At 50.2% G+C, this 21,992-nt stretch overlaps 1 protein-coding gene across 17 annotated transcripts in view; it reads right to left on the reverse strand.

Moving 5' to 3' along the window:
• Nucleotides 1-21,992, reverse strand: part of Irag2 (inositol 1,4,5-triphosphate receptor associated 2) — a 43,066-nt gene that overhangs the window by 6,841 nt on the left and 14,233 nt on the right. For 6 of the 17 annotated variants that reach the window (XM_042669317.1, XM_042669301.1, XM_042669303.1 and 3 more), the window contains 15 exons: nt 19,058-19,113; nt 18,927-18,970; nt 18,628-18,726; nt 17,184-17,248; nt 15,628-15,685; nt 14,665-14,728; nt 14,537-14,576; nt 13,963-14,103; nt 12,715-12,849; nt 9,912-10,059; nt 7,357-7,400; nt 5,499-5,561; nt 5,341-5,390; nt 5,000-5,119; nt 2,983-3,087 (listed from right to left, as the gene is read on the reverse strand). In XM_042669317.1, coding sequence (XP_042525251.1) covers nt 2,983-3,087; nt 5,000-5,119; nt 5,341-5,390; nt 5,499-5,561; nt 7,357-7,400; nt 9,912-10,059; nt 12,715-12,849; nt 13,963-14,103; nt 14,537-14,576; nt 14,665-14,728; nt 15,628-15,685; nt 17,184-17,248; nt 18,628-18,726; nt 18,927-18,970; nt 19,058-19,113 — 1,232 coding nt within the window. Of the gene's footprint in view, nt 1-189; nt 660-2,982; nt 3,088-4,999; nt 5,120-5,340; nt 5,391-5,498; nt 5,562-7,356; nt 7,401-9,911; nt 10,060-12,714; nt 12,850-13,962; nt 14,104-14,536; nt 14,577-14,664; nt 14,729-15,627; nt 15,686-17,183; nt 17,249-18,627; nt 18,727-18,926; nt 18,971-19,057; nt 19,114-21,303; nt 21,428-21,992 lie in introns of those variants that run through there. The other 11 variants (XM_042669312.1, XM_042669309.1, XM_042669315.1 and 8 more) reach the window with 11 other exon arrangements.

The following is a 21,992-nucleotide window of genomic DNA, read 5'->3' on the forward strand; positions in this document are numbered from 1 at the left end:
CACTGGGGAGCACTGGGGAGCATTGGGAGCACTGGGGAGCACGGGGAGCACTGGGATTACGGGGATCACGGGGATCACTGGGATCACTGGGGAGCATTGGGAGCACTGGGAGCACGGGGATCACTGGGGAGCACTAGGAGCACTGGGGAGCACTAGGAGCACTGGGGAGCACTAGGAGCACTGGGGAGCACTGGGGAGCACGGGGATCACTGGGAGCACGGGGATCACTGGGGAGCACTGGGAGCACTGGGGAGCACGGGGAGCACTGGGATTACGGGGATCACGGGGATCACTGGGAGCACGGGGATCACTGGGAGCACTGGGATCACGGGGATCACTGGGAGCACGGGGATCAGCGCTCCTGAGGCTCCTGCCCAGCCCAGGGCCGCTGCGGTGGAGTCCGGCGGGGCCGCGGTGCGGGCGGTCACGTGGGCGGTCACGCGGGTCACTCGGGTCACGCGGGTGGTCACATGGGTCACGCGCGTCACGCGGGTCCCTGCGGGCCGGGCGCGGCCTCCGCCGGCCTCCGCAGCCACCACCCGGCCAGGACGGCGGCCAGGACGGCGCAGGCGGCCGCGGCTGCGCACAGCGCCAGGAGCCCGCGCCGCAGCTGCGCATGCGCCGCCGCGCCCAGGGCCCAGGAGAAGGCGGGGCCGGAGCTGCGGACACGGGGCGGGCGTGAGCGGCGGCCGGACGGACCGACGGACAGCACGCCCAGCCCCCCCCCACCAAACGCAGGCAGACCCCAACTCCAGGCGTGTGGGTCGCCCTCCCGCAGACCCAGCGCACGGGCCTCCAGGGCGCAGCAAGGGTTCGAATCCTCAGCACCGCAGACACCGCCCGCCTCGAGCACAGAGAGGCCCGGACAGCGCCCAGGACAGAACAGCGCCCAGGACAGCGCCCAGGACAGCGCCCAGGACAGAACAGCGCCCAGGACAGGACAGGACAGCGCCCAGGACAGGACAGCGCCCAGGACAGGACAGCGCCCAGGACAGAACAGCGCCCAGGACAGCGCCCAGGACAGCGCCCAGGACAGCGCCCAGGACAGAACAGCGCCCAGGACAGGACAGGACAGCGCCCAGGACAGCGCCCAGGACAGAACAGCGCCCAGGACAGCGCCCAGGACAGAACAGCGCCCAGGACAGGACAGCGCCCAGGACAGCGCCCAGGACAGAACAGGACAGCGCCCAGGACAGGACAGCGCCCAGGACAGGACAGCACCCAGGACAGGACAGCGCCCAGGACAGGACAGGACAGCGCCCAGGACAGCGCCCAGGACAGAACAGCGCCCAGGACAGGACAGCGCCCAGGACAGGACAGCGCCCAGGACAGGACAGCGCCCAGGACAGCGCCCAGGACAGCACCCAGGACAGGACAGCGCCCAGGACAGCGCCCAGGACAGGACAGCGCCCAGGACAGCGCCCAGGACAGCGCCCAGGACAGCGCCCAGGCCCCGAGTTCAAGCCCAGGACAGGACAGCGCCCAGGCCCCGAGTTCAAGCCCGGGACTGGCCAAAAGAAACACCCACTTGCTAAAGCAAGCTCCATGAGTGTGTGCACTACATGCATGTGCATCTACACGTGTGTGTGATGCACACACGCGCGTATGTTTATATACACACATGTATATACCCATGTGTGTATGTGTGAGTTTATATAACGTGTATGTGTATGTATAATATACAGGGTATGGTCACATCTATAACTGTAGTATATAATTATGTATAACATGGTTACATAAGATACTCGGCTGTATATAAATATATATGGTTATATATTTGATGTGTATTTGATGTTTAGGTGTAATATTTGTGTATATCTATATGCTGATGTGTATGTACACACATATAATGCGTGTGTACTCACATATATACACATACACGACACACCATGTATAATATATACAAATACATAAATATGCTAGCTCATTGCTTTCTGTTACGTTCTGTATGTCTACTGTGCTGAAATTTAAGATTTTTATCCTTAAAACACCCAGCAAGATGAGCGCCAGTGTCTCCTGCCTGTCATCCCAGCGACTCAGGAGGCTGAGGTCTGAGGATCGTGGTTCAAAGCCAGCCTGGGCAGGAAAGTCTAGGAGGCTCTGACCTCCAATGAACCACCAGAAAACCAGAAGTGGCGCTGTGGCTCAAGAGGTAGAGCACCAGCCTTGAGCAAAAGAAGCTCAGGGACAGCGCCCAGGCCCTGAGTTCAAACCTCATGACTGACCAAAAAAAACCCCAAACACCCACCCGAGGGTAGGTCTGATGGCTCGTGTCTATACGCAGCTGATCAGGAGGTGGAGTTGGGGTGGGGGGAGGATCATGATTCAACATCAGCCCGAGGAAACAGCCAACCAAGACCCCACCTGGACAGAGCACACAACGGGGCGTAGCGGTTCGCCCACGGCTCCCGGCTAGCCCTGGGATCCGAAGGTCAGGCCAGAAGCCACCCAAGAGCATGCAGGACCTACCTAAGAAATAACCAGGGCTAGGAGCATGGCTCCGGGGTGGACATCTTGCCTAGCAAGAGCAAAGCAAATGGAAACGAAAACACGTTCCGGAAGCCCTCACTTCCTCTGACCTCGTTTAACTCTGTGGCCAGGTCATCCCAGGCCCGTAGCAGAGCACACAAGGTCTGCTGCGCATCCCCTGTTCAACAGCGTGGCCCGGCCTCGCGTTTTAGGTTTCTTCGTTGGTGGTGGTGGTCACGGGTCTCGAACTCGGGGCCTGGGTGCTGTCCCTGAGCCTCTTTAGGCTCGAGGCGGGCGCTCTACCACTTGAGCCACAGCGCCACTTCCCAAGAGTGCCCTGGGCCTCCCCGCCCAGGCTGGCCTCCAACCACGATCCTCAGCGCTCAGCCTCCGAGCAGCCGGGATGAGGGGCGGGAGCCACGGCGCCTGGCTGTCAGCAGGTGTTGCTTTGATGGCCCGGTGTGACCCTGCACCCCCTTTCCCCCGCCACAGTGCTGTCTGGGGTGAACTTACAAAGATGACACGTCCCACCTGGGTGGAGTGTTCTTTTCAGAGAGGCTGGCCTGCCTTGTTCTTTCCACCGTCTCTTCTCCAGCAGGCTCTGAGTCAACTTGGGCTCTGCAAACAAGCGCTGGGTTCAGACAGTGGAAATCAGAACTGCTACCCCCCACCATTCACCACCTATGGTGAATTCACCGTATGGCTCAGCATCCATGAGTGTTTGTTTTGCGTGCTAAAATGTTGATATCTAATTCTAAAAGATATGCCATCAGCTGTGTAGGAGTGTGTGCGTATGAGAGAGACAGACAGACAGACAGACCTGAGATTTGAACTCAGGGCCTGGGCGCTGTCCCTGAGCTTTTGTGCTCAAGGCTAGCGCTCTGCCACTTGAGCCACAGCGCCACTTCCAGCTTTTTTTTTTTTTTTTTTCTGGCTAATTGGAGATAAAAAGTCTCATGAACTTTCCTGCTCCAGGCCGGCTTTGAACCATGATCCGCAGAACTCAGTCTCCAGAGAAGCTACAATTATAGGCGTGAGCCACCAGCACCCCGCTGTAGGAATTTAATTGAAAATTAGCTTTCTCAGCCGAGTCTGGGTGGTTTGAGCCACTCAGGAGGCCTGAGATCCAGAGGATTGCCAACCCAAGACTTCGGAAGAGTCCACCTCCAATTAATCAGGCAGTAGACCAGCAGGAAGTGTGGCTCAAGGGGTAACAGCGTCATCTGTGAGAAGAAAAGCATAGTGATCTCCAGGCCCTGAGTTCAAGTCCAGGTTCTGGAACAGTAGCCAAAGATAACAAAAGCAGAAATGTAGAAATTACAATCTCACCACTCATCATTAACCAGCATTAATAACTGTGATTTCTTTCTCTACACACACACACACACACATTTACACATCTGTAAAAAATGTGAATACCATTTTTCTTCCTTGGAAACATAGTAAAATTTTTTCTCATAAAACATTCTTCTAGCACACAGTTTTCAGTATCCCGTATTCGCTGTTGATTTTATTTCCTCTGAACGATCGTTGATCACGTGGAATAAAATCAATGTCATTTCTTTCTCTAAGAATTTTATGCATTCATTTATTTTGTTGGTCGTGTCGGTTCCTGAGCGCTTTTGCTCAAGGCTGGCGCTCTACCACTTGAGCCACAGCGCCACTTCTGTCTCTTTTGGGTGGTTCACTGGAGCTAAGTCTCATAGACTTTCCTGCCCCGGCTGGCTTTGAACTGTGATCCTCAGATCTCAGCTCCTGAATAGCTAGGATGACAGGCATAAGTAGGTGGAGATTTTTCTTTTTTTTGGGGGGGGGGGGTCCGGTCGTGGGGCCTGAACTCTGGGCCTGGGTGCTGTCCCTCAGCTCTTCAGCTCATTGCTAACACTTTACCACTTGAGCCCAGTGCCACTTCTGGCTTTTTTTTCTGCTTATGTGGTGCTGAGGAATCGAACCCAGGGCCTCAGGCATGCAAGGCAAGCGCTCTACCACTGAACCACCTTCCCAGCCCCCGAGATTTTTACTTCTGTGGGTCATCATTGAACTTTTCCTCTGATGGCAGGCACCTGACATAGGAAAGAATTGACCATCGCAAAATCTGTAAAAGTCAAGCACTTGTCTAATTGAAGATCACAAACGTGAATTACAACAACAAAAATCAACCACCAGGGTCTTCTGCTGTCATCATAGTGACTGAGGAGGCTGAGATCTGAGGATCATGGTTCAAAGCCAGCCCAGGCCAGGAAAGTCCATGAGACTCTTATCTCCAATGAACCACCAAAAAAGCCAGAAGGGGAGCTGCGGCTCAAGCGGTAGAGCACCAACCTTGAGTGAAAAAGCCACAGGAGAGCACTGAGTTCAAACACCACCACGCACACATAAAAAGAGCTAAGACAAAAAAAAAAGGAAATATTGACCGATGACATGGAATGCTGTAGGACTGTCAATGAATTGTCCTCTGAGTGCAGCATTGGCCTCTCCACGGAATTACATACCCAGTGTTTACACCCTCTCCCCAGTCCTTTCCACCTACTTGAGCTCTCGTTTTTCATCCTCCGTGTCTTCCCAGGAGTAGGTGCTAATGAACCGGTACAGTGATGGACGGTGCTCGCTCTGCTTGGACCCCAGCGCCCGCCTGTGCGAAGAAGATGAGCTGTCCAGCAAATCAGATGTCTTTTCAGTGCGGATCATGAATTGCCTTACATCAACACAGACGCGACTGCACTGTCTCCCCTCCACGCTTCCTTAAGTGCCAGGAGTCCGCCCCAGGCTTTGCCCTCTGAGGAAGTCCCGGGACTGTAGCGACTATCCCAAAGGCTGATCCAGTTCTCACACGAGAAGGTTCCCCGCGGCGAGTGGCCAAGTCAGACTTACCAACTGCTGGCCCTTCTGCTGAACCGGTCGCTGCTCTCCAGCCCGGCGGCCTGCAGAGGTTCAGACATTAAAGAGCAAAACAGGGCTGTGACAAGGGACATCGTTTTGTTAGATAAAAATGAACATGCGTTTGAGTGGAACCCAGGACATTTGCTTACCATGCCTGCACTGCCGAGGCTTCTGGGTAAAGAAGCAATCGTCACTCTCCGGAGGGAAGACGGCTGGCCAAAGGTGGAAATGGACATTGAGATCATTCTCCAGGCTTGGGCGCGGGTGGCGTATTCCCTGTCATCCCAGCTACTCAGCGGGCTGAGAGCTGAGGATCCCAGTTCAAAGCCAGCCTGGGCAGGAAAGTCTGTGAGACTCTCATCTCCAGCTCAGGTCCCGAAAACTGGAAGTGGCGCTGTGGCTCAAAGTGGCGGAGCACCAGCCTTGAGCAAAAAGCCGCGCAGGGACAGCGCCCAGGCCCTGAGTTCAAGCCCCAGGACCAACACTGATGCTTCTCTTTGAGGATGTAATTTAAAGGCTTGCTTTCCTGTTATTCCGGCCATGGGGCTTGAACTCAGGGCCTGGGCACTGTCCCTGAACTGCTTTTTGCTTAAGGCTAAGCACTGTACCATTCATGCCACAGCTCCACGTCTGCTTCTTAGTGGTTAACAGGAAATAAGTCCCATAGACTGTCCTGTCCGGGCTGGCTTCAGACTTCAATCCTCTGACCTCCGTCTCCTGAGTAGCTAGTATGAGAGCTGCAAGCCACCAGCGCCTGACTTGGAAAGGCTCTGAATGAACAACTTGCCTCTGAATTTCATTTTAACCAATCTTATTCCACTTTTCCCAACACCACAGTATTATTATTATTATTTGCTCACAAAAGAATATAGAAGTTTCTCATTTTTATTTAATTGACTTCTAGTAATAAACCTTGTTTTTCCCTCTGGAATTACCAGGACTTTCCAACTCTGAGAACCACCAACCCTTTCTATATTGTTACTTTTATTTTTCTAAATTTTCATGCCTTTACTGTTGTTATAAGAGGGCTTACTATATCTCATTTTATTAATTATTTTGGTTGGTCTTGGGGATTGAACTCAGGGCCTGCGCTCTTTTGCTCAAGGCTGGTGCTCTACCACTTTGAGCCACAATTCCACCTCCAGTTTTCTGGTGGTTTATTGGAGATAAGAGTCTCATGGACTCTTCTGCCTAGGCTGGCTTTGAACCGTGATCCTCAGATCTCAGCCTCCTGAGCAGCTGGGATGACAGGCGGGAGCCACCGGTGCTCAGGTACTGTATTTTATTTTTATGGAAGAAAACTTACATCATTAACCCAGCCAGGTGGAGTCTCCTGTTTTTCTTGCTATCATTGATTTTATGCTAGAACAGATTTCCCTCAACTTGGGTAAATGTACATCTACATTTAGAGCTTTCTCCTTATTTTTTCCATTGAAGACTTTCTCTTTCTTTCTTTCTTTCTTTCTTTCTTTCTTTCTTTCTTTCTTTCTTTCTTTCTTTCTTTCTTTCTTTCTTTCTTTCTTTCTTTCTTTCTTTCTTTCTTTCTTTCTTCTGTCAGTCCTGGGACTTGAACTCTGGGCCTGGGCACTGTCTTTCAGCTCTTCAGCTCAAGGCTAGCGCTCTACCACTTGAGCCACAGCACCACTTCCAGCTTTTTCTGTTTATGTGGTGCTGAGGAATCGAACCCAGGGCCTCCTGCATGCCAGGCAAGCGCTCTACCACTGAGCCACCTTCCCAGCCAGATTTCATAATGTTTTCTAGGAATGGACACACACACACACACACACACACACACACACACACACACACACATGAAGTATGTATATATATATGTATGATATGTATAGACATGCATGTATACACACATATATGATGTGTATGTGTGTATATACATTTCTCTGCACACATATGAATTGAAATGTTTCATTAGTTACATTGAAAGGTTATAACTTCAAACTACCTCTGAAAACTAAGCATTTCATGCTAAGCAAGTGACTGAGTACTTACCTTAGAGTTTAGAGACGCGGAGCGTTTTTTAATTTGGCAGTCATCTGAAAGGGGGGAAATGGTTGCACATTTTAGAAGGCATACGTGCAAATCTGTGTTAAAGCAAAGGTCAGCGCGACATGAGGTTTTAACTCATGGGCAATATGAATATCCATCTCCTTCCTTCCTTCCTCTTTCCTTCCTTCCTTCCTTCCTTCCCTTCCCTCCCTCCTTCCCTCCCTCCCTCCTTCCTTCCTTCCTTCCTTCCTTCCTTCCTTCCTTCCTTCCTTCCTTCCTGCCTGCCTGCCTGCCTTCCTCCTTCCTTCCTTCCTGCTTGCCTGCCTACCTTCCTCCTTCCTTCCTTCCTTCCTTCCTGCCTGCCTGCCTTCCTCCTTCCTTCCTTCCTTCCTTCCCTTCTTCCTTCCTTCCTTCCTTCCCTTCTTCCTTCCCTCCTTCCTTCCTTCCTTCCTTCCTTCCTTCCTTCCTTCCTTCCTTCCTTCCCTCCTTCCTTCCTTCCCTCCTTCCCTCCTTCTTTCCCTCCCTCCCTCCCTCCTTTCTTCCTTCCTCCCTCCCCCCTCCACTCTCTCTTTTCTTCCTTTCTTTTTTTGTCCAGTCCTGGGGCTTGAGCTCAGGGCTTGTGCACTGTCCTTAGCTTTTTTGCTCAAAGCTGGTGTTTTACCACTTGAGCCACAGCTCTACTTTGCGCATGTTTGCTAGTGAATCGGAGATCAGAGTCTCACTGACTTTCCTGCCCAGGCTGGCTTCAATCCGTGATGCTCAGATCTCAGCCTCCTGACTCACTGGAATTACAGGCGTGAGCCACCAGCGCCTAGCTCAAATACCTTTATTCTTATTTATTCTTAACTTAGAGATCCCTCCACTGGTAGATGGAATCCTCTGTGCTCAGGCCAAAGTCCACAGAGCCACTGGCTCGGCTGAGCAAAGGAAAGGTCCAAAACTGCTTATTTTTAAAACAGCAGGGGCTGGGAAGGTGGCTCAGTGGTAGAGCGCTCGCCTTGCACGCATGAGGCCCTGGGTTCGATTCCTCAGCACCACATAAACAGAAAAAGCCGGAAGTGGTGCTGTGGCTCAAGTGGTAGAGCGCTCGCCTTGAGCTGAAGAGCTGAGGGACAGCACCCAGGCCCTGAGTTCAGGCCCCTCAACAGACAAAAAAACAAAACAACAACCCAAACAGAACAAAACCATACACTGGGCCACCAGCTGTAATCCCAGCAACTCAGCAAATGGAGAGCAAGACCTGGAGCAATGTGTTTCGAAGACAGCGAGGGCAGAAAACTCCATGAGACTCCTCTCCAATCAGTCAGCAAAAAGTCAGGCTGGAGGTGTGATTCAAGTGGTAGAGCGCCACCACGCAAAATTGACAGTGAATTCCCAGAGCCACCTTCAAAGAGTCCTTCAGGTCTTGTGATCTGTTCTCTGGAGTTATACTTGGAGCTATCTAATAAACAGGAACCTGTTATTTTCTCTAACAGTTGGTGTGTGTATGTGTGTGTGTTCCTTGGATTTGAACTCAGGGCCTCAGGCCCCCTCAGCTTTCTTGCCAATGGCTGGTGCTCTACCACTTGAACCACGCCTCCAGTCAAGCTTGTTCGTGATTAATTGCTCCGTCATTATGATCATTGTTATCGTTACCCTTAAGGCGCGGTATGAAGGAAGGGGTTGCAATTCAGGGTGCCTGTGCCTGTTGATTCATGTCATCCATCTTCCCATCCCTCCCTCCCTCCCCCCTTCCCTAACGTTATCTGGCTGCATGCTCACCCAGACTTCAAATCCCATGACTAACCACCCACACCTCCTCTCTCCGCACATCGACCTGCTGTCTCTACCACACATCTTCCAGCTTTCTGGCATTCATGTTGATAAAGTGCAAATCGCCTCCACCGTTGGAATCCCCCCCTCCCAGCCTATTCTCGGGGGTCCGTTTGTTTATGCGTACATGCGTATGACCCTGTGTGTGTCTACACATATACTTGTCATTTAGATAGACTTTCCACATGTGACAGAAAACTCGAGTCCTTTTTGTCTCTGAGCCTGGATTACTTCATTAAAATACGTTTTCCTAGGTTCATCCACTTATCTGCAAATATGGTGGGTGAACAAACTTCCATTATATCTAATATGTGCACTTATTAGACATACATGTGTGTATAGGATATCTTTATGTCTATGTATTACATGTTCTCGATCCACTCATCTATGGTAGGGCGTCTGAGCTGTTTCCATAGCTTAGCTATGGCGAATAGTGCAGCAATGAACATGGTTGTGCAATTGTCTCTCCTGGAGTCTTGTAATCTTTTGGATATAGGCAATTGGCTAACTTTGAACTGTAATGATCAGATCTCAGCCTCCTGAGCAGCTGGGGTTACAAGCGTGCGCTACTGGTGTCCAGCTCTATTTTCCTAATGAAATTTTAACTTAAGGAGTTTTATTCTAAGACAATAAGACAGTCAGAGAGCCTGAAAAAAGGGAGAATATTATGAAAGCAATAACATCATGTTAAGTTTAAATATGACTCTCTGAATACTAGGCAATCTACTACGTTAAAGCTCTATTACCATCGCCTTCCAGAGGGTTAAAGGACCTTTCGTTCTGCAGAAGAACCCGTCTCAGCTCTTCTAGCTCAGCATGCTCCTTAGCATACATTCTCTTCAGGTTTTCTACATGCTGAATCATTACTTCCACAGCTTTGCTCACCCGGCTTTCCTACGAGGAGAAATGAAATCAAATTGCTATTGGAAATACCACTCTCCATACTTAGCTCAGTAATAGGGATGACCTCCACTCCATCTCTAAATCCAACGAAAATGGCCATCAAGGTGTTTGAGGGGACAAGGCAAAACAGAGCAGAAACGGTCCACTAGCGTGGCTTTGCCACGCTAGATAGTTCAAGAACGAAATGGGAGATCATTAAAACTCAGAAAACAGAAACCTTCAGAATCAGAAAAGTCAAGAAACAGCTATCTAGAGAAAAAAAATCCCAGCTGCTTGAGGATGCGGGACAACCTGTACTTCGGAGGCTGAGATCTGAGGATCACACACGGAAGCCAGGCTGGGCGGACACAGTGGAAAGAAAGACTCCTTCAACCAGCTAACGCGAAAGGCTCAGCGTGGACAGACGGACAGACGGCAGACGTGGGAGAGCTCCAGCCGAAGTGAAAACACCAAGGGAGTCTTGAGGCCTAGAGTTCAGGCTCCAGCACCAACACACACACAGACAGACACACAGACACACGTCTGAAGGTGAATACGTGACAGGGAGAAAATCTAGAAACAACGAGAGCCCAAGATCCCCTCTTACTGCAGCCAGCTGAGTCTCGCTGCCATTTTGGTTATCCACTGAGGGCCAGAACAGAATAAATAGAGGGGGTGAGAGTTAGCGCCCTGGAAACAGATTCCAGAAGGTGGGGGCATCTGTGGCGCAGCCCGCTCTGCCTTCCGGCCCCCGGACCCCGCAGGGTTTGGAAGCCGATGGAAGGCCAGGATGGAGTACTCTGTACGGAATGTTCTAGGTGGAAGAGTCCCTCTTGAGTCAAGCTCAGAGTGAGCAAGAACCTGTTCCCCAGACAACACGCAGACACGACTCCCAGCCGGGGCCATGTTGCATTGTGTGGCCTCCACTGAGAAATCAGGGCCAAACTGGAGCATGTGGGCTCACACTCCTGAGAAGACGCCAGAGGCTGGACTGTTACCGAGGAGACGGACGGACCAGCGTGCGAGACAGGCGGGAACTCACACTATTCACAAGAGAAGAAGCAACGAATGCCCCCCCCCCCCCCCCGGCCGGTCCATCCACGCTGGATGACCCACTTGCAAGCCGCAGCACGGGCGAGCCGAGAAGGTGACTTAACACAGCCCGTGATCTGGCCAATGAGAGGAACGCAGCCGGGCAGAGGACCAGATTGAAGACCGGAATGTCGCTGGGGAGCCCGAGCCTTGGTCGGGACCCGGAGGACGAGGCGTGCGTGGCTGGGAAAGGACCGGAAGGACGGCTAAAGGCCGGAGAAGGCGAATCACTGAAATCCAGCGTGAGCGTGTTACGTAGCAAATAGCAAACAGACAAATATAAAACATAAAACAGAGAAGAATGGAAGGGACGTAGTCTAGAACTTAAAAACAAACAAGCGCTGGTGCACGCAACTTCACTACCAAACAGTGAAGAAAGGCTTCACGGAGGGCCAGACAGGGACCAGCACACAAGAGTGTACCAGAAAGGCTGGGGCTAAGCCGACCGCCACGTCTCAGCGGCTTCCTTCTTAAGGAAGTGCTTTTCACTCAGTCTGTTTGGCCTGGATGTTGACAAGTTAACTCTCCTCAGATTTTTCCAGACAGAAGTTCGGGAATCTTAACCTCCAGACGGATCAGGGCACAATGGTGCATGTACAAGGGAATTTATGGGGGCCTTGTCTCCTTCCGCAGGACATCCAGGATGTCTGAGGTGATCAGATACGTAAAAAATTGGTTAGATGCTTCCTAGATATCTAACCTATAGAATGCCACGTAATGGAGACATGTATACATATAAATAAACATGTGCACGCATGTAGATATACATACACATGCATATGCATGTACACACAGATATGTATACAGGTATAGACACATACACATACATGTATACACATACACACATGCACATGCATATACACATGTGCATGTACATGCATGTGTATAAATAAATGTGTATATGTGTAGATATACATATACATGCATATGCATGTATTATACAGATATGTATACAGATATAGACATATATACATATATGTGCACACATATACACACATGCACATGCATGTACACATATGCATGTACACATATGTGTGGATATAAATAAATGTGTATATATGTAGATACACATGCATATGTACGTATATGCATATATGTATACAGATATAGGCACAATACATATATGTACACACACACACATATATATGTGCATGTACAAACATGCGTGTTACATATATGTGTGTGTATCTTCATCCCATGGAAAGTTGTCCGTGCTATACAGAGAAATAAAAAGGCACCACATGCCGGGTGCTGGCGGCTCACACTTACAATCCTAGCTACTCGGGAGGCTGGGATCTGCAGTTCGAAGCCAGCCCATGAGACTCTCACTCCTAATGAACTACTCCTGAAAAGCCGGCGTGGGGCCGTGGCTCGGTGGTAGAGCACCGGCCTGGGGGACAAAGAGGCTCAGAGGCGAAGCTCAGGCCCTGAGTTCAAAGCCCAGCCCCGAGCCCACCCCCAGCAGACAGGGAGTGGATGGGAGAGCGCCCTGCACGGCCCCCCATCACCCACGGCTCCCAGACAGGCAGCGCGCCCTGTGGGCGGCGCACTGGGGCGGGAGGGCTGGCAGCTCACCTGATGGAGGGCTCCCAGCGTCTCGGCCCGGCTGGCCGCCCGGGTGCAGCACTGGCTGAGGAGGGAGACGCTCTTCCCCAGCTTCCGGATGATGTCCTGGGCCTGCTGGTCGTCCTCGCACAGCGGCATCAGAGACTGCACAGAAAACAGAGGGTGAAGCCGCACGCACAGGCCCAGTGCCACCCCCGCCCCCAGCCAGGACCACGCCCAGGGGCCTGGCCCCGCCCCCAGCCAGGACCACGCCCAGGGGCCTGGCCCCGCCCCCAGCCAGGACCACGCCCAGGGGCCTGGCCCCGCCCCCAGCCAGGACCACGCCCAGGGGCCTGGCCCCGCCCCCAGCCAGGACCACGCCCAGGGGCCTGGCCCCGCCCCCAGCCAGGACCACGCCCAGGGGCCTGGCCCCGCCCCCAGCCAGGACCACGCCCAGGGACCTGGCCCCGCCCCCAGCCAGGACCACGCCCAGGGACCTGGCCACCTTGAAAACAAGCAGAAAAGATCAGGAGTTGTTAAGAGGGTGGCTGGGCAGGCGGCTCCGTGGTAGAGCGCTCACCTCGCATGCATGAGGCCCTGGGTTCGATTCCTCAGCACCCCATAAGCAGAAAAAGCCAGAAGTGGCGCTGTGGCTCAAGTGGTAGAGCGCCAGCCTTGAGCTGAAGAGCTGAGGGACAGCGCCCAGGCCCAGAGTTCAAGCCCCACGACCAACAAAAAATTAAATTAGATTTAAAAAAATAAAGAAGTCAGGTACCTGCTGCTCACACTTGAGTTGAGCTCAGGACTTCACACCTGATGGACAAAGGCTCTATCCCCTCGAGACATACACCTTAGTCCTAAAGAACTTTTTTCCTTTTTTGGTTGGTCAGGGGACTTGAACTCGGGGCCTGGGCGCTGTCCCTCAGCTCTATCGCTCAAGGCTGGCGCTCTACCCCTTGAGCCACAGCGCCACTTCCGGTTTCCTGGTTCATCAGAGATAAGAGTCTCACGGTCTTTCCTGCCCGGGCTGGCTTTGAACCGCGATCCTCCGATCTCAGCCTCCTGAGTAGCTGGGATGCCAGGCGTGAGCGCCGGCGCCCCGCAGCTCAAACACATTTCCATCTCCTTATGGGTGCTGTCTGGGTCGGTGCGCTCTTCATCTGATCTTGCTTTTGTGTTTTCTAAGCAATTCACAGGACAGGGGAGGCAGCACTCTGGACTTGGTGTGGGTCTCAGAGTTTCCAGAATCTTCCGGGGAAACCATGTGCAGATTCCCACCTCGACCAGCTTCAGGCAGTGCGTGATCTCCTCCCTCAGATTCTCCTCGGCCAGGTCCCTCGAGCGCTCCTCCAGCTTCTTCCTCTTCTCCAGGGTAAACCAGTCGCACTTAAACCCCAGGGACAGGCGGAGGAACTCTGCCTAGTGAGACGGGAGGATTCGATCACCTGAATTTACAACAGCCAAGCCAAGCCCCCGCATCGGTGTCAGGACGCACCGACCGCGGGGGGACTGGGTCTGAGACGCCAACCTAACTCTGCTACGTGTGGCTGGCGGAGATCGGGGGGATTACGGTTCCACACCAGCCGGCCAGGAAAAGTCCAAGAGACTCCATCTCAACAGAAGAAGTCAGGGCTGGTGGCGCAGGCCTGCCACCCTCGCTCTTCAGGAAATAGGAGGAGCGTGATTCTGGCAGCTCTGACCGGAAGGAAGGCCTTATTGCAAAATAACCAGTGCAAATAATAATAATAATAATAATGGAGAGGGGGTAAGAGCACCTGCCTAATCTAATGCCTGGGGTTCAAGCCCCAGTTCTACCAAACGAGGATCCTCTGAAGAGAAGGAAAAGCATTACCTCTGGACTCACCTCCACCTCCTTCTCGTTGGCAGACGTGCTGGAAGAGGACACAAAGATGGTAGTCACACTGAGTTCCAAAGGAGCGGAAAAGCCCGCTTAAAAGACAGCCCGGGGAAAGCACTTACTTGTCACTTGGCCTGAAGTTAACCGATTTCACGGCGGTCACGGGAGCAGAGGAAATGTCGGTGTCTGCGAAGACGAGAAAAGATTATGAGGTTAAAATTTTTCACTGACGGGGCACCGGTGGCTCACGCCTGTAATCCCAGCCACTCAAGAGGCTGAGACCCGAGGATCCTGGGCAGGAAAGTCCGTGAGCCACGCATCTCCAATGAGCCCCCAGAAAACCCCAGGTGGAGCTGTGGTTCAAAGCGGTAGAGCGCCAGCCTGGAGCGAAAGAGCTCAGGGACAGCGCCCAGGCCCTGAGTTCAAGCCCCAGAACCAGCGCCTAAAATACATAAACGGAAGTGACCCTTTTTTCTTTTTGCCAGTCCTGAGGCTTGAACTCTGGGCCTGGGCGCTGTCCCTGAGCTGCTTTTGCTCAACCACTTGAGCCACAGCTCCACTTCCGGGCTGATTTCAAACTGTGATCTTCACAGCGCAGCCTCCTGGGTAGCTGATCCAGCATGAGGCACCAGGCCCGGCGTTAGCAGTAACTTTCCTTCTGTCCTTTGAGAACATTTCTGGTCGAATATTGCCATCCTCTCCCTCATTTCCTCCCACTATCCCTTCCTTCCTCCTCCCCCCCCCAAGTCCATTTTGAAGAGAATTAATCAGAAATTGCTCCAGCCTGGCAGGCCTGGGTCTCCTAAGCGTCCGTGCATGCGCCGCTTCATCTTAACTAGGAAGGAACAGCCACTCCTGCTTTGCAGATGTGGGCGCATTGACTTTTCCGTGGTCTATACCGCAGACGGGACCAGAGAACAGTGGAGCCTTTCTGAGCACCTTGACTTGGTTTGGGGTTTACAAGAGAACCCAGCTGCTGCTCCTCAGGGACTGGGGATCAGTCAAGATCACGGCCATGCAGGTTTTCGGAACGGTGGCAGAGGGTGCTGAGCGGTGTGTAAGTTCACCTCGGGCACGTTGCTTACCTCCTGCAGCACCTCCTTTGCCACACGCTTCTACTATTGGGGGCTCCTCTGGGATGTCCTAAAAGCACAAGGGATACGTGTTTCTGTCCAGAGTAGAAAGCCTTCCTCGGCAAGCATCCCTCAAACTTCCTGTCCCCTTCGGACTCTACTTTGTCAAAAGCACCCTACGGGATTTCCAGAACTGTCATCAGGATCAAAGGGGTTGGGGGGGGGGGGGAACCATACTTGTTAGGCCTGTCTAACCCCGCAGAACTACACCCAGCCTTGCTTCTACTGGGTAAATAATGTCTGAATTTTTTTTTTTTCTGTCCCAACCGCCCCGTAATCGCGTTCCTCTCAATCTCGTTCCCTGATAGAAAGGATCTTGCAAACTTTTTTGTCCAGGCTGGCCTGGAACCTTAAACCTCCTATTCTCAGCCTCTCAAGTCACTAGGATGTCACGTATAACATATAGCACCCAGACATATGAATCCTATTTTATTTCATGTTATTTTTGTGTCGGTTGTGGGGCCTGAACTCTGGGTCTGGGCGCTGTCCCTCAGCTCTTCAGCTCAAGGCAAGCGCTCTACCACTTGAGCCACAGCACCACTTCCAGCTTTTTCTGTGTATGTGGTGCTGAGGAATCGAACCCAGGGCCGCATGCATGCAAGGCAAGCGCTCTACCACTGAGCCACCTGCCCGCCCCGACCTATGGATCTACTTTAAGATTGATGATCAGCTATCATATAATAAATTTGTTGTGTGTATATGGGGCAGTCCTGGACTTGAACTCAGGATCTGGGTGCTGTCTCTGAGTCTCGTTTTTCTTTTTTTTTTTGCTCAGGGGTAGTTAATGCTCTACCACTTGAGCCACAGCTCCACCTCTGGCTTTTTGGTGGTTACTTAGACATAAGAGTCTTATGGCACCTGGCTAATATGTTTATTTATATACAGAAAGGTTACAATAACCGGAGGGTTGTACTGTAAACCAGAAAAGAAAAGCCAAAGGGAAGGCCTCATCGTACAATAGTATTACACTTTCTTCAATGAATGGGAAACTTTTAAAAACTAATGGTAATTTTTATTTTTAAAAGTCAGCAAGAACTTTTTCCTTGGCAGAGTTATTGATGCCTGATTTGTTTAATGCAATTGAAACAGGGGCTTCGGACATAATAATTTAGGCCGGGCGCCGGTGGCTCCCGCCTGTCATCCCAGCTACTCAGGAGGCTGAGATCTGAGGATCGTGGTTCAAAGCCAGCCTGGGCAGGAAAGTCTGTGAGACTCTGATCTGCCATGAGCCACCAGAAAACCAGCAGTGGCGCTGTGGCCCAATGTGGTAGAGCACCAGCCTTGAGTGAAAGGATCTGTGTTCAAGCCCCACTACCAACCAGTAACGATCCATAAATACATTCAAAAGAAGTGGAAGTGAAATAAAAGCAGCTGAGATATATATAAAAATAAGGAATAGACTGTTAGAGTAAAATAAACATAAAGGAAAAACAAGGGCCAGGGAGCCGGGCCGGGCCGTGGGCCGTGTCTCCGGCCTCGCGTGGATGCTGGGCTGCTCCCTTCCTTACCAGCGGTGGCACTGTTTTGGTCTCTCCCGCTGCCTCCTGGTCGGCCTCCTCAGAAGGGCTGGTGCCTACCCGAAAAGCGGACAAGATAAACGAGGGGCCCACGAGGAAGCAAAGGGTAGAGAAGGCAGAAGGGCAGCAGCCACGGAGGTCAGCCTGGAGCTTGCGCGCTTGACCTCGAACTCAGAACCCGAGGGAGCAGGAAAGCCCCCCCCCGAGCTCCGCAGAGCTCCCCACACAAGCCACGCATGGCGGGCTCTGCCAGCCAAGGTGAAGGCCAACGCCTTCATCTCTTAGAGCGGGCCTGCTGCCTTCCCGGCTGACCCCCTTACTGCTGTCCCTGCGATCAAATCCCCAGGAAGGGAGGAGGGAGGTGGGCCACTCAGTGCCTTCCCAGCGCGGGGCTGACACACAGGCTGTGCGGCCGGCAGGCGCTGCAGGCCACCTTACCCCAGGCCTCGGCTCCGCAGGGTTCAAACGCCCAGGCTCGACGGCCACTGTGATGCCGGCCCTCCCTTCCTCCCCCCTCCCCCTCCTCCTCCTTCCTCCCCCTCCCCCCTTCACTTCCCTCCAGCCTCCCTTCCTTCATTCTGAGCTACATAATTTCCCCCTTCATATCCTAACTAACAGAATGCAATTCATATTGTATATCATACGATTTCATTATAAAATATAACATTAATATGTTAATAACAAATATAACTATAATAATGCATTAATAGTTATATCATATTTGCATACAATACAGATTGCATACAAATAATAGACTAACATTGTCTAATACTAATTAATATATCAATGCATATAATAGAAATAATTGTCATTGTATTAATATAATTAGTAGAATAGTAACCACCAGTTAATGATTAATACTAATTAAGGTAATTAATAGTGATAATTATAATATCATATCATAATTATAGCATTATATAATGTATAAAATAATATAAGTATGATATATTAATATATTGTATAATATATGGATTGTAATATATAATTAATATAATACATAATGTAATTATATTAATAATTATTCATGATAATAAACAATTATAATAATGCATTAATACTATATCACGTATACTAATCTTTTATGGAGAATATTTTATAATATATACCATATTTATATGCTGCATAGCATATCTCTTTTATACTATGTATGCAATGGAATATATTTATGATATCTAATATTTCTGTATATTGATATTAATATAATAAATGATATTAATATAATGAATAATATCAATATAATAAATGTACGAATTGTTCGTACATTTATATATTTATACATTTATAATATATTTATATATTATAATTCCTTCATAGGAATTATTTCTTAAAATCAAGAAGCATGTCAAGTGTCCGGCTGCGGGTCGAGGGCAGTTGCGTCTCCAGCTTTCCCGGCTGGGCGCCCTGGCCTGGCCCCACTCGGCCCCTGGGCCCTTACCCATGGCGGTGGCCTCTGATTTGTTTTCCTCCTCTTTCTCACAGGCTGATTGGCCGTCAGCGTGGCTGCAAGCCATAGGCAAACCGTCTTCCGGGCACTCTACCGGCAGGAGGAAGTGCATGTAAAGTTTGCCCCAGAGAGGGAGAGTGGGCGGGTGGGGAGGGACTTGGCTGCTGCTCTATTTGGAAGCCCCGGAGAGCAGGTGCATGTCAGCCCCGGAGCGCAGGTGCATCTCAGCCCTGGAGCGCAGGTGCAGGGCTGTCAGCCTCACCAGCTTCTGCCCATCCCAACCCACTCACCCCTGGGAGTCCGCGTGTCCTCGGTGGGCTCTGGGAAACCGTCCCTGCAGGAGCACACGGGAATTAGAAATGTGAGCGTCACCCAAAGGCAAGCCAGCCGCACCTGCACAGGCTTTCCCCGCACAGCTCACCCCGCAAACCTGGCTGGAGGCTGGCTCCCGGGCTTCAGGGGTTCCATACCATCCTCCTGAGGGGGAAACAATAAAAATGCAAACGCTGAGATACAGCGCCCGCAGCTGCTGCTTCTGAGTTCCAGACACACCTGGCTTCCTGTACCTGTCAAGGCCTTCATAGAGAGGCTCTTTCAGAGAGGCCAGGGGAATCCGGTGGATCAGAGACTCTAAGCTCTGCATCCACAGGCCAAACAAGTTCTCAACCCAAAGGCCAGGTCGAGTTGATGTCATGGACTTCGGGGGTGTTTTGTTTAAGTCGATGACTTTTGCATACACATGAACCCACATTCTGCTGATGGGAAGATCAGCCAGATTTGACAAGCGTATGAAAACATTCCTCAGGTTTCTAGCTGCCCAAATAACACATTTAAACAACAACACCTTAATCCATACCTCATACGTCTGAAGGATGATATCTAAGTTAGCCCCTAGGACTCGGCACTTGAAAAGAACTTTACAAAACTAGGGTTCTAGCCTGCCAGGGCAAGTGTGTGTGTTTTAAGTTTTATTTTAACCTTAAAATGCATTAAGAATTTCCAACTTTAGGACATTAGAACTGTTAGTATACACACCGCCTTTCAACAAAAACAGTGGTAATTCCAGGCTTTAATGTCTCCCGCCTGACATCCTAGCAACTCAGGAGGCTGAGATCTGAGGATCACAGTTCAAAGCCAGCCTGGGCAGGAAACTCCATGAGATTCATCTTCAATAAATGGCCAGAAGTGGTGCTGCGGTTCAAGTGGTAGAGCGCTCACCTTGAGCTGAAGAGCTGAGGGACAGCGCCCAGCCCAGAGTTATTATCTAAGACTAATCAGCAGCCTGAGTCTGTATAAAATATTAACATTTACCAAAGCTCTTTTTTTATGTATTATCTAATTCTTCCCAAACCTTATGCGGTGAGTTTTGTTTGTTTAGTGCCAGTACTAGGGCTTGAACTCAGGGCCCGGGTGCCGTCCATTAGCTTTATCTTTCAAGGCTGGTGCTCTACCACTTGAGCCACAGCTCCACTTCTGGCTTTTTTTTTTGCTGGTTCAGTGGAGATAGCATCTCCTGGATTTTCCTGCCCAAGCTAGTTTGAATCGTTATCATCAATGGCAAGGATTACAGGTGTGAGCCACCAATGCCTGGCTATTTTAAAAATGTAAATGTTGAAGGGACAAATAATAATAATGGCACCTACAGGGTACCATCAAGCACTGTGATAGATGCATGCAGTGTGGAATGATCAAAGCTAGGTAGCTAGCACGCCCACTGCTTCAAATGCTCTTGGCTTGAAGGGTCTTTGGGTCAGATAATCTGGGATCAGAACCTTGGATGACATCAGTTTAAGTTCACAAATTTTCATCAAATGACAAAGGCTGGGCCTCTCCTAGCCCTGGAGAGATTACAGGTAGTCAAGGGGAACAAATACGAAAACAGATACTTTTATCATTCATAAGCAACGTTCCGCAGGGGGGACAGAACTCTGGGGAGCAATGGCTCACGCCTATAATCCCAGCTGCTCAGGGGACTGAGATCTGAGGATCGTGGTTCGAAGCCAGCTCAGAATGAAAGTCCCTGTGAGATTCTTATCTCCATTGAACCACCAGAAAACCAGACGTGGAGCTGTGGTTCAAGTGGTAGAGCTGTAGCCTTGCATAAAAGAGCTCAGAGACTGAGCCCAGGCCCTGAGTTCAAGCCCCATAACTGAAAAAAAAAAAAGAAAAATTCAGGGGAGAAATTGTACCTTATTTTCTGTAGGTCATTAAATAATGATGGTCCTCTTTGTATGGTATTAAAAAAATTGTATCAGTAATGATCAGTTTTTATTCTATTTACTTTTATATATCGTATTCAATATATTATATAGTGTTATATAACATAATATGTTTTATAACAATTATATGATACATTATTATGTATTACGTACCTTATTTGCATGCCACATATCTACCATATGGCCTTATACATGTTATTGTATTATAGTACTTATGTTATTGTATTTTACTATATTTTTATCCACCTGTCTTCATACATGTGTATAAAAGGAAGCTAAGACAATTGGAGAAAGTTAAAGAACCTTACGTTTCTTTGGACAGTGTACTTTACCAAAAATCAACAAGAATCTGTTTCTTGATAAATAGCAAACGCACTTTGCATTTCCTACATAGAAAAGTTGTTGTGTGGTGTCACGAAATACCATCTCCTCCTGCCCGGTGACTTACGAGCTAACTCTGTCAGAAGAGACACCATCTCCTCCCTAACAGGACACGATCTTCATGTTGAGATTTAAGAAGTAGGGAAAAAAATAGTGTGATCATTCCATGTTTGGTTGACTTGGTTTCCAAGCTGGAGGAAAGGGAACACACTGTTTTGTAAATGTATAGGGAAAGACATCTAATTATTATCCTATTTAAAATCAAAACAGTAACTTCAGAAAGCAAAGGACTCACTCCTGATGTCACCAGTGCCCACAGGACTCCAAAGAAACCTTCTTTCAATGAAGAATGCTGTTTGGGTTTTGGTTTGGCTTTTTTTGTGCCAGTCCGGGGCTCGAACTCAGGGCCTGGGTGCTGTCCCTGAGCTTCAGTGACCAAGGCCAGTGCTCTTGAACCACGGCTCCACTTCTACTGTTTTAGAAGTAAACTAGAGATAAGAGTCTCATGGACTTTCCTGCCTGGGCTGGCTTCAAACCTTGATCCTCAGATCTCAGCCTCTTGAGTGGCTAGGATGACAGGCGGGAAACACACGTGCCCAACTAGAAAAACGCTTTCGATAAGTGTGAAATATTTACAGATCAAACTACAAAGGATCCTGTGATTTGGAAGAAATCTATTATTATTATTATTGTTGCTGTTGTTGTTATTTTGTCAGTCCTGGGGCTCAAATTCAGCTCAAACTGAGCTTTCTTTGC

This window comes from Dipodomys spectabilis, unplaced genomic scaffold (assembly GCF_019054845.1).
Source record: "Dipodomys spectabilis isolate Male_0828 unplaced genomic scaffold, ASM1905484v1 ptg000493l, whole genome shotgun sequence".
Lineage (NCBI taxonomy): Eukaryota > Metazoa > Chordata > Mammalia > Rodentia > Heteromyidae > Dipodomys > Dipodomys spectabilis.